This window comes from Physella acuta, unplaced genomic scaffold (assembly GCF_028476545.2).
Source record: "Physella acuta isolate Inbredline_101_S28 unplaced genomic scaffold, ASM2847654v3 ptg000600l, whole genome shotgun sequence".
Classification (NCBI taxonomy): domain Eukaryota; kingdom Metazoa; phylum Mollusca; class Gastropoda; family Physidae; genus Physella; species Physella acuta.
The window spans coordinates 1710688-1723188 of record NW_026732119.1 but is presented as its reverse complement, the minus strand read 5'-3'; the positions used below and the strand labels follow the sequence as shown (position 1 = coordinate 1723188).

Here is a 12501-nt window from a genome sequence, read left to right as displayed (position 1 = left end):
AATTTATGTATTTGTCAAAATAAATTATTTTGAATTTGTAAATGTTTAAAATTTCAAAACATTTGTTTATGGTAGCCTTAGAAAAATGAAGATATTTTTCTTTTTATATAGAAAAAAACTTGATTCAACAATGTTTGTATGGGTTTGTTGTGTGATGATAATTTATTTTATGACCGAAAATTTACTTTTAGATGACAGAACAATGCTTATGTTTATTGAGAAGGAGAGGCTTAAGACGTTTAAAGGATGGCCAAATGATAGTTCTTGGCACTGTACTCCAGAAAAGCTTGCACAAGCTGGATTTTACTTCAGCCGATGTTCTGATTGTCCTGACAATGTGTGCTGCATATTCTGCCTGAAAGAATTAGATGGGTGGGAGCCAGATGATGATCCAGTCAAAGAACACACAAAGCATTCACCCAAATGTCCCTTTTTTACTCTGAAGAAGCCAGTTGAAAATCTTACTACCACTGAATTTGTAAAATTAGCCATGGAAATATTGATGATAAAGACCGAGAAAATTTTTGACAAAAATATCAAGGAGTTTGAAGAGCAAGGCAAAGTGAACAGAATGCAATATCAGATCACATAAATGGAAACTAATGTAAAGAACATGACTCACATTTGTATATACTTGCCTTTGTTGCTAATGCATTTTAAAAATAAAACCTTGTATACAATAATTGGTTGAGTTGTCACAGTGCCTAATACGTTTTGCCTTATTATGTCATTAGCATCACATTCATACAATACATTGTTTTACATTCATCATGTCCTAATCAACATCTGGTATTGAAGTATCGCTTTTGTAATAATTACTTTGGCTACCCATTTAATGAGGACCACCACTATTCTTTACCTAATTATTTAGCTTTTCGTTGCTGTGAATTTTGTATTAAATAAAAACAATATTTTTCATGCAAAAAAAAAAAAAAAAAAAAATCTCAAATTGATTTCAACTACTTATTTCTTCTGATATATATTTTTCTGTTTTCTGATTCCTTCCAAAATCTGTAACGGGCAGCCGAATAAATTTCTTGTAGTACTCCATCCAAACGCCTTCCTTCTATTCCCCCACCGTCACCAGCCCTGCATTATATTTGATAGACCGTTGGGGTCAACCGTGTATGACGTCCACAAGGAGGAGGAGATGGGGGGGGGGTGAATAAAGTAGGCTTTTGTGGACGAGTGGGGGGTCGGAGGTCATTCTGGCCGTCCACATGTTGGACCGCGGAAAAAAACAACACACTGCGTTTCAAGTTAATTTTAAACAACTGAAACATTGGTTTAAGAGGCAACTACATCCAGGTTCTTAACAGGGACCAATCGCATTAGAGATTATTCTACGTACCTTTACATTTTCTATTCATCAGATCTCTAAGTCATCTGTCATTCATCGCTCCTGGATCAGTCTCTCGATGTATTCATACATGTTATTATTGCTCAATAATTGAACTTACACAATAATTAAAGGCATTCCTGAAGATATTGAACGTGAGATCTAAAACTAAAAATACACCCGTATATACACATTTAAAAACATTCAACTACACTTTTTTTCTCTTTAAATTTAGCATTTGGTTTCACCCCCAACCCTGGGTGATAGCTTCAAAGTGTTCACAGTTAATATTGACGATGTGTATCTATTGTCGGTTATTAATAAACCTGCTTTTTCTATATTTAGCAGATATAATCCCCTCTTCCCCTAGTGGGGATTGTTATTTTGTATTTAAAAGATTTTTTTTACTGTAGTTAACCATTAATTTAACAGGAAATAATTAATTTTAATCTGATAAAATTTTGAAATTATGTGTCTTGGTGTTGCCCCCCCCCCCCTTATCTTTGTCACCCGAGCAGCAACCCCCGTCACCGCCTCGCGACGCCTCTAGTTAAAAGTTTGCTGCCATTAACGTAACTACCTACTGTTAAGTAAATTCAAATAGTGACATATAAATCGTGCCTGCATTTTTATGCATTGTTAACATCTTTTAACGAGTTATTATCGGTAACGAGTACTTAATTGTAGATTTAATTATCGTTACAGCGCGGGTTGGAAGTGGAGATTAGCTCCCACTCCAAGGTGGAGATAAGATCCCACTTTATGGTGAGTATAAGCTCCCATTTTACGGTTTAAATAATCACCAACTTCACTGTAAATATAAGCTAATTCTTCACGATGAGAATAACCTCTCACTTCACGGTGAGAATAAGCTCTCACTTCACGATAAGAATAAGCTCTAAATTCACTGAGGGGATACGTTTCCACTTCAAGGCGGGGAAACGCTCCCACTTCACAGTGAGGATTAGTTCCCACTAAATGCCCCTAACATCCCACGTCACTGAAAGCTTCTGACAACCAGATCCTGCTCTTGACCTACACGTGTGGCCCAGTCTCTGAGCCCGGCCAATCGCATTTTAAACAAACAATACAAGGGGAAGACAAGTAATATTATGTTATGGTATTCCGATTTTAAATTGGATTGTTTTAAATTTAAAAAAAAATCTATTTCTTACATAGTTCATTATAGGTTTCTACAAAAACATAATTTAATGTTTACGGTAATGTGTTAGAGGCAGACTAAGGCAGTCTTATGTTAAGAGACTTAACACAGAACAGAATTAAGAGTTAAGTTAAATCTAGGCTTAGTGTTGGTTTTGGTTCTAGCGCTTGGTTGTTTTGTTATTTAAATTTGGTGTTAAAGTAATGGTCAGTATTAATATGTATGTGAGAAGGTTAAATTTCATGATTCGTGTTTTACGTTTTATGTTAGGGTTAAACGGTTAAACTAGAGACATGTTTGGTTTACCTTGACTTAGTGTTTGATTTATGTTACGTACTTAGCTTAGCGTAGAGCCTGTATAGATAAGTGTGTTATTTATCCTCGGGACTATATGATATATATATATATATATATATATATATATATATATATATATATATATATATATATATATATATATATATATATATATATATATATATATATGATAATTGTAATGTTAAGACAAGGCTTACGAACAGGCAAAGAGGCAGTGACCTAATTATAAGTTAGGATTTTTACAGCACAATGTAAGAGATGAAACACTAATCGTCTGTGTTTATCGGCGTTGTTTTATTCACTTGAATATATTGTGATCATACCATGATATATCATCAGCATAATTATTAAGATTAAGAAATTGTTTACATTTTGTACATTTAATTAGTATGATTACTATTTTTTAACACGTTGGAAGCCCCACATAGTTTCAAATATATAGTTTCTTTATTTTAGGTTGTAGGTCTTCCCTCATTATAGCAAAATAAATGTACCTTTCTTACAATGCTCCGCCCTTTTCTCGTAAACATAACTTTTAAATCTTCTATACAACACAGCAATGCTGCAACTTGATAGATCTGTATTATATTGTTTTGTTTTTGTTACCTCCCCTACTATAGTTCAAACAAATAAGGGACAAAACTTTAACTAAGTTATCAAATTAATAAATAAACCAATACCCCAGTTGAGATATAATAATTATGTAAATCCTTGTTGATTTTTTTTTCTATTCTGTAACTATTAATAACAGTTATGCAGAAGTTTTGTCTCCCTTTAAACATTTATTGATATTAATAAAAAAAATTATCCCTAATTAAATTACGAAACGACAATTATATGAAAGATAAATTCGCTTTAATTAAATGAATTCCTTATTTTTAATCGTTCACTTCATAAAATTTTGTTTCGGTTCCCCAAATATTTATACACGAGAAAAATGGCCCGTTGAGGAAGGGTACAACGGGCGCTAGGCTGATAGTGCTGTCTCTTTTCTCTAAACTAAAACCAACCCACCCCCACACACCACCCCCCCACCCCCACCCCACCCCCCCAAAAAAAACATGTCTACCGTCCCATTCAACGAAATATAATTATATACTTTTTCCAGTGTCCGCCCCCTCCCAGAAAATTCTACACCCGCCCCCGAAAATTTCAAGTACCCCCACCCCTCTCCGGGGAGGAAAAAGTCTAAATTAAAACCACCCCCCACTCAACCCCCACCCCCCCCCCCCCCCCCACACACACCACCCCCCCCCCCACCCACCCCCTCTAAAAAAACATGTCTACCGTCCCATTCAACGAAATATAATTATATACTTTTTCCAGTGTCCGCCCCCCTCCCCGAAAATTCTACCCCCGCCCCCGAAAATTTCAATTACCCCCACCCCTCTCCGGGGAGGAAAAAGTCTGAAAGAAACACTGGTGTCGCGCTTAGCCACTACCCGAAGAATTGCATTAAAGAAATTGCAAGAAAACCACTTTTTAGATTAGACACATTAATTAGGCGGTAATTTTATTATAGAGTATCGATGAAGAAATTTCTTTTGAGTTGGGAGGGGGGCGGGGGCTCAGACGTTCTTACGTGGGGGGTGGGGCTTCGCCCCTACCCGAAGAATTATATGCAAGAAACTCTTCACGCAAACCATTTAGATTAGACAAAATTTCCTTTTTTTCAATGTTTACGCGAGAATCAATGACGTCATATTACTGTGTGCACTCTCTGGTTTGAGATTATGTTCTAGTCTATGCTAAATGTGTCGACGTCATATTTCGTTTTTCGAATTACTGTGCATGTTTTTATTTTGCTTGTGTTTTCTCTAGAGCGTTCTTGTCAGACAGAGCGTTCTTGTCAGATAGATAGACAGACAGCGAAACTATTAGTATTAATTTCTTGTGTTAACAAAATAACTCGCACGCATGGGGAGTGGGTGGGGTGTGCATGCAGTTCCTTTGAAATCAGTATGCGGCTCTCTAGTTTCATAATGATTATATTCTTTTATTTTAAAAACTCAAAAAAAAAATTATACTGTAAAAACAAAAACTAAACAAAATTAAAATCAATGAGAATAGGTGGAGTAGAGTGTATATGGACAGTTGACAGCCTAGGGCCTTAGGCATTAAGCCCAGCCCCACAACTATGATGTGGCCAGCTCTGTGGCAATGGTTCCAGTCTGAGTCTTCGGTATATGCCGCACAGCATTATGTATATAGTCTTTTACTTTCTCTATCGTTGGTTACAGAACTATGTATAGCGGCTTTTACTTTCTCTATCGTTGGTTACAGCACTATGTCCAGCCGCTAAAACTTTCCTTTATATTTCTTCTCAGAAACTGTGTCCATTCAAGAACAAACTACAAAGCCGCAGATGTTTCATGTTGAAGTTTACTCTCCTAGATGGGTTTCTGTCCCCAGATATCGAGACTCATCTACTTATGGGTTCCAACTCGGGACATATCGGTTATGTAAACATGAGCTTTACCAACCCGACCACTCGAACCCCCATGATTATTGATTAAATGTCACGGAAATTAAACAATGCTGTCGATATGTTGTGTACCTAATCAAAGTTTTCTCATAATAATTTTGCAACTGGTTTCACCCACACACCAGGGTGATACGTAAGCGTTCGTCACGGGAAATTTAAAATTAAACAATATAATTTCTATGTTGTTTACCTAATCAAAGTTTTCTTTTATATTAGATATCTCTAGAAACATCAAAGCAAACACGTACATCAAAATAACATGTCAAATATGTAAACAACAGGTACAAGAAACAGAGCAACATATTTATTTAGAATGGACAACACTACTAAAAAAAAGACAAACCTTCGGGACAATACTAGAAACCTCCAACACAGACGCATTAAACAAAGCAATCACTCTCAACTCTATAAAGAAATCCAAAAATTAAACAGACGATGACAACAAAATTACTGCAATAGCTATTTTTAGAAATACAGTTTGACAATTAGAAACACATGTAAATTTGAATTAAAAACATAAAGCGATTTAGATATAAAGGCTATATTTAGAGCAGTAGTCAGGAAAAGACTAAGCAACACAGTCATGATTTAAGGCTCTGGAATGTAGCCAACACATCAGGAATATCATCTTTCTCCCCCTTTGTATACACATCTCATTCCTCCACTAGTTGAGTTTAGTCAGGGAGACTGACAATATCATAAACTTTCATGGGATGTGTTTCTGATTTTGAATGTTTTTCATGTTTGACTAAAAATTTTCCTACTTCTTGTTATATGAATACTTTGTATTTTCCCTGGAGCTAAGCAGCCCTCAGGAGATATAGCCTACTTGACTTATTCAATCAAGTTGATTGTAAGAAGTTTAAGTCGGATGCAGCTATTTACCTTTAATTTTAACTAACATTATCTCTATATATAATTCTCTTCTTGGAAAAACAAGCTGTAAGCGCGCTGTCCTATCACCCCACCCCTACATAGTCTGGTGAGCTGTGGTTCACGCTAAATGTTTACATTACTCGTAGAGCCGGGTTTAGTGACGGCTATTAGGGGCAGTTAATTTAGTTAGAAACTATTTTAAACTTAGGGGAGGTAACTAATAGGAGTTTGCTTTCACGGGGGGGGGGTGTAGGTTAGGGGTTGGAGGAAAGGAGGGTGGGGGTAGTATCGTCCATAACGAGCTACTGATAGTGCTTTAAAGCAACTATTTTCAGTGGCAGCATTGGTACTGTCGAATTCACAAATTAGGAATAACTGAAAAGTAGAAAATACAACAACTAAATAGCGGCTTACGATATGCCGCGGGTTGGTTCGTTAGTATTAATTTTAACCACTTTGTTTTCAGTCATTATGGATTCTAATCATTGCTAACAATTTCTTTGGTTTTCTCTCTATACTAAACCTATTTCTTTGACTAACACGTTTTTGAAACCTTAAATTTATGTTCCCTTTTGTATGGTATTTTGGTAAATATTAACAAAATATAATCATTGGAAAGGGAAACAACCAAATAAATACTGTAACTTTTAGGGAAATGGAGTTATATACTCTTCGTTTATTTTTACTGAACTTTTTATGTTACTTTTAATCTTAGACATCCTGTTTTCAATACTATGAACGCTGATCATTAATAATAATTTCCTATTAATTCCCCAAACTGTTTCCTAAACTTACTTTAGATTGTACACATTATTATTCCTTGTATCTATTATTTTGGTAAATATTAGAATAAAATACAAAAGGCAGGTGAGACAACCAAATTAATACCGTGACTGTTTATTCACCTTGTTATTAAACTGTTATTACTGAACTTTAAAATACTTTCAACGTTATTGATTTCATAACTCTCTCTATTTATACCAGTTTAATTAACTGAATATTTTATTCTGAAGTTATATATTTTCAAAATGTTGATTCTGTTAACAATTAAAAAAATAAATTAATAAAAAAAAAAAAAAAGAACAAATAAATAAAAAGAAGACTGTTTGCAGATGATAGGTACAAATGAAAAGTGTGAATGCTTATGATCACCTATTGTATATAATATATTATGATTCATGTATATTTCATGCATGACTAATTGAACTTCTTCCAACTTTTAGGAAACCCATACCAACTCTTGGAGTTAAATTCGCTAATATAAAAAAATTTATATGACCCACCACTTTTATTATTATACCCAAATTTTATCCAATGTATAACTTGTATCTTTCAGAAGCAGCAAAGATTTAATGGTCCAGGAAACAACGGTTCCCTCCCCATACACACATATAACCAATACTTTATTCTGTAAATAATATGTACATTTGAGAATGAACGTTTCAGAAATTGTAAATCTGCAACAGTCTTCTTATGTCGCATGATGAAAGTAGTAAAAATCAGCTACTGCCACCACATTATGGCTGGGCACGCTGAAAAGACAAATCTACAACCCTGAGACTTATATAAAAAAATATAAAAAAATATCATTCTTCCAGTATCTTTTTTTTTTGTTTGTTTCCATGCCTTCATTTTCTGTTTTCTGATGAGTTAAAAATTACGTAATGTCCAGCCTAGTCTATTGCTTGAAGTCCTTATTCCAAATTCGTCAATGTCTTCCCCCATTCTCCCTTATGTTACGCTTGAAGTTTTTGATAGACAGCTCGTGGTACATGTCCATACTACCTGAGGTGTTTTGTGTTTACGAAACTTAGCATGATCTAAACAGGTACCAATAGCATTAGTGATTTTTCTAAGAAACCTCTACATTTCCTATTTGATCTATGCATGAGATCTCTAAGCCATCTTTCATGTCTGGATTCTGAATCATACTCTCGATGTCTTCATACATTTTATTATTCCACATATACAAACATCTTAATTAACATGAACTAACACAATAATAAAACGCAGTCCTGAAGATATTGAATGTGAGATTTAAAACTAAAAATACCCCTGTAAAATACACCTTTAAAAATATTCAACGACACTTTTTTTTTTCTTTAAATTTTGCATTTGGTTTCACCCCCAACAGTGGGTGAAAGCTTTAAAGTGTTCACAGTTAATATTGACGATGTGAATTTATTGTCGGTTAGTAATGGATCTAGCATTATTTTGTTTGTCTATATTTAGCAGGTGTCATTCCCCCATCTCCTTGTAGGAATTATTAATTTCTATTTAAAAATAGCTTTTTATTTACTCTAATTAACCGGTGCGCGGACCTTTGACCACAGGTGCTTTGACCATAGGGGGTTTGACCATAGGGGGTTTGACCACAGCGGAGCTTTGACCATAGGGGCTTTGACCAATGTTCCCTCTAAGGACCAAGAGTGTGTGTGCAAAAAATATGTTGCGTGCGCGGTGCTAAAAATTACTTGGGCAAGTTAATATGTATGTTTAAGCTTGCAAATAAGCAGAGTAATGAAGGCATGCATTTTGATAAATTAATAGTATAATGTGTGACTAATGAAACGTATGCAATTAAAAGAAGATACAAATCCCATCTAAATAAAATAAAATACACAACATAAACTTTTAGAGTTATGCTTAGACAACAGGTTATATGGTCGACGTACTTTGTTAGTGTAATGCAATCGTATGTTAAAAATGTTAATACCATAACGGTAACACAAATACAACAGTTTAACATGTAAACCATTTTAAAGAGCTGACTTGAAAACAAATATTAGCTAACCTTTCAGGGGCATTTATTGCAATTTCTCGCGTCTAACCTTGCCTTGCTTCCACACCTTATATGCTTTGTTTAAATCCACATCCTCTCCAGCATTTAGATGTAATTTAATTCGCTTCTCCAAATGTGTGGCGTCAAGTCTATTTCGTGCTTGCACTTTAATGCTGTTCATAAGACTAAAACCTCGCTCGCAATCAGCGCTGGATACTTGAAAAGTACAGCATATGTCAATTAACTTTGCCAATGAGCTAAATTGTTCATCATTTAAAGCAACTTCTGCGTTTTCAGTTAGTGAATTTACTGAACCTAATTTGATTTTTTCACTGATCTGAAATTTGAAGTCATTTATTGCGTGATAATTGACTCTTCATTTGTTGTTTGTAATACGTCTTTGTACTTTACGCACAGTTCTTTGATATCTTTGACGCCAGACTCAAATGTGCAATTTCTAAAACCAGTAGGATCAAAAGCTGAAGAAAACTGCAGTTCATCTGCTGGAAACCTTACATTTAAATGATCGCAGACCGATCGTATAAACTGTGTGATTTGTCTAAGTCGATCCCTACGTTTTCAGTCAAAATTTTCTTTGCTTAATCATTCCAATAAACATCTTCACTCAGGTATTGTGCTTCTAATTTGCGTATTCTAGATGAACCTATAATGAACTATGTAAGAAATAGAAATATTTTTTTAATTTAAAACAATCTAATTTAAAATCGAAATACCATAACATAATATTACTTGTCTTCCCCTTGTATTGTTTGTTTAAAATGCGATTGGCCGGACTCAGAGACTGGGCCACACGTGTAGGTCAAGAGCTGGATCTGGTTGTTAGAAACTTTCAGTGACGTGGGGTGTTGGGGCATTTCTTGTGACGTTGGAGCTCGTCCCCTCAGTAAAGTTGGAGCTTATCAGACTAGAAAGGCGGAGCTTATACAAACCGTGAACTGGTAGCTTTTTCTCATCTTGAAGCGGGAGGTTATCCCAACCGTGAAGAGGTAGCTTATCTTTACAGTTAAGTGAGAGCTTATCCCAAGTTTTAAGTGATAGCTTATCCCCACAGTAAAGAGGGAGCTTATCCCCAACATAAAGTGGGAGCTTATCTCCGCTTCCATTACGAGCTGTAACGATAATTAAATCTACAATGAAGTTATTCGATACCGACAATAGCTCGTTAGAAATTGTTCTTCATAATGACGCAAGATTTATAAGTCACTATTTGAATTTACTTAACAGTAGGGTAGTAACGTTAATGGTAATAAACTATTAACTAGAGGCGTCGCGAGGCGGGGGGTGCGGATCGCACCGGGCGACACTGATAAGGGGCTAATATCAAGACAAATCAGTGCAAAATAAAAGAGTAAAAATAATTATTTTCAGTCTAATTAATTGTTAATTACATTAAAAAAACTATTTTAAATGCAAATTTATAATCCCTACAAGGGAGATATTTGACTATATCTGCTAAATATAGAAGAAAAAAAAAAACAATGCTAGATCCAGCTGTATTAATAACCTACAATAGATACACGTCGTCACTATTAACTGTTAACACTATCACACAGGGGTGGGGGTGAAACCAGTTGCAACATTTAGAGAGATAAAATGAGAAAAAAAACAATAGTTGAATATTTTAAAGGTGTATATACGAGTGTAGTTTTAGTTAGTTCATGTAAATTAGGATGTTTGTATCTGTGCAATAATAAAATGTATGCAGACATCGAGAGACTGATCAAGGGGCGATACACGAAAGATGACTTAGAGAGATCAAAACGAAAATGTAGAGGTCTCAAAACAACTCAGTCAGTATGGACATGTACCACGAGCTAACCGTTTAATGGGGTCGGACACTGTTAAAAGTACATGCGCTGTTTCTTTTTCTTTTATGTTTTATAATGTGGTTATTTTGAGTTTAAAATTTAAAAAAGACTACATCTACGTCGTCTTAGGCTTTGATTAAAAAAATGATTTAGCTTTCTATGATTAGGTTACACGATCTATTAGGGCCTGGATCTAGTTGCCTCTTAAACTAATGTTTTATTTATTTTAAATGTTTAAAAATGAACTTGAAAAACGCAGTGTGTTGTTTTGCCGTGTTCCAACATGTGGACGGCCAGAATGACCTTAAGCCCCACCACCCCTCCCCTCGTCCTTCAGTCCATACTCGTCCACAAGGGTCTACTGTATTCGAACCACCACCCCCCCCCCCACCCTAACTCCCCCACACTCTTGTGGACGTCACACACGGTTGACCCCAACGGTCTATCAAATATAAAAAATCTGGGCTCCTGACAATGGGGGTATAGAAGGAAGGCGTTTGGATGGAGCACTACAAGAAATGTATTCGGCTGCCCGTTACAGATTTTGGGAATATTAGATAAACGAAATAGATATCAAACGATTAAAGTAGCTGAAATCAATGTGAGAAAATAATTTCCAGAAAATTTAGTATATAACCCAACACTAGTAAAATTATAATTTTCACATTACATTAGCTTAAGTCGTTTATAAAGTCATTGGTTTTATAATTAAAATGAATCTAAAATGGTTACTTTTTTAAATAAAAAATATATAGTGTAGAAATAATTTCATAATACATGCTTTTTAGATTATTATAATAAGTCTATAAAAATTTTTATCTGCAAACATCTTTTGTAAAACAAATAAAACAATTGGTATTTTCAAGACTTTAATAACTTAATTGTGTGATCTCCCCTGGTAATTTAAAATTTAGAAATGGAATATACTTTAATGAGTTTTAAAAATAGACAAAAATATTGTTAGTATTTCATGTTGGCGTGTAATCACAGCATACTAAATAAACATATAATAAAATATCACCTAGACTATTACATACTACGCATGTTAGCAATGTTTTAATACTTACGTATACGTTACATTTACGAGCGAGTAGACGAAAGTGTATAGGATGATGAATCAATCGACACACAGCACAATTTAAACTGAATCTCCGTTGACAACACGCGACGTTGTATATGAAAATATACGTACAATATGTGTAGTTAACATAATGTACATTGCTAACCGCTCGCAACTGCCCTAACTTTTCCACACTTTAGGTGTTACATATTATAGTGTACTTAGGAATTAATTTAGCAAATGCTTATAATAAACTTTAAAACAGCTTAATCTTTTGTCAGTTTTTATCTCGTTCTATCCCCTGAACCCCCCCCCCCCCACCCCAACCACACCCGCCCTATCTATATGTCCTTAACAATACAAACCACATGTGTTACAGTTAGATCACTTTAAAGATTAAAAATAAAAACATCAAACACTTATATCATATACTTATGATAAGAATATCCTATTGTATAATTTATGTCGTTGCATACTATAACGGCTAGACTTGCAATACTTTGGTTATCATTAGTTATTTTTTTGATACGCGCGATGCTGAGGTAGCACCAGAGATGTGCCAATCTAGTGTCTATTTGATTACATTTATAGGAAAACAGCTAAATACTAACCATAAATATATATATATATATATATATATATATATATAA

At 34.7% G+C, this 12501-nt stretch overlaps 1 protein-coding gene across 1 annotated transcript; it reads left to right on the top strand.

The window, feature by feature from the left end:
• The first annotated feature begins 202 nt into the window (after nucleotides 1-202).
• LOC131947609 (baculoviral IAP repeat-containing protein 5-like) lies at nucleotides 203-815 on the top strand. The gene has a single exon (XM_059308843.1). The coding sequence runs from the start codon at nucleotides 203-205 to the stop codon at nucleotides 590-592; it is 390 nt and encodes a 129-aa protein (XP_059164826.1). The 3' UTR covers nucleotides 593-815.
• The last annotated feature ends 11686 nt before the right edge of the window (nucleotides 816-12501 follow it).

Coding starts and splice junctions, on each gene's coding strand:
- LOC131947609 (XM_059308843.1), top strand. CDS start 203: ATGCTTATGTTTATTGAGAAGGAGAGGCTTAAGACGTTTAAAGGATGG.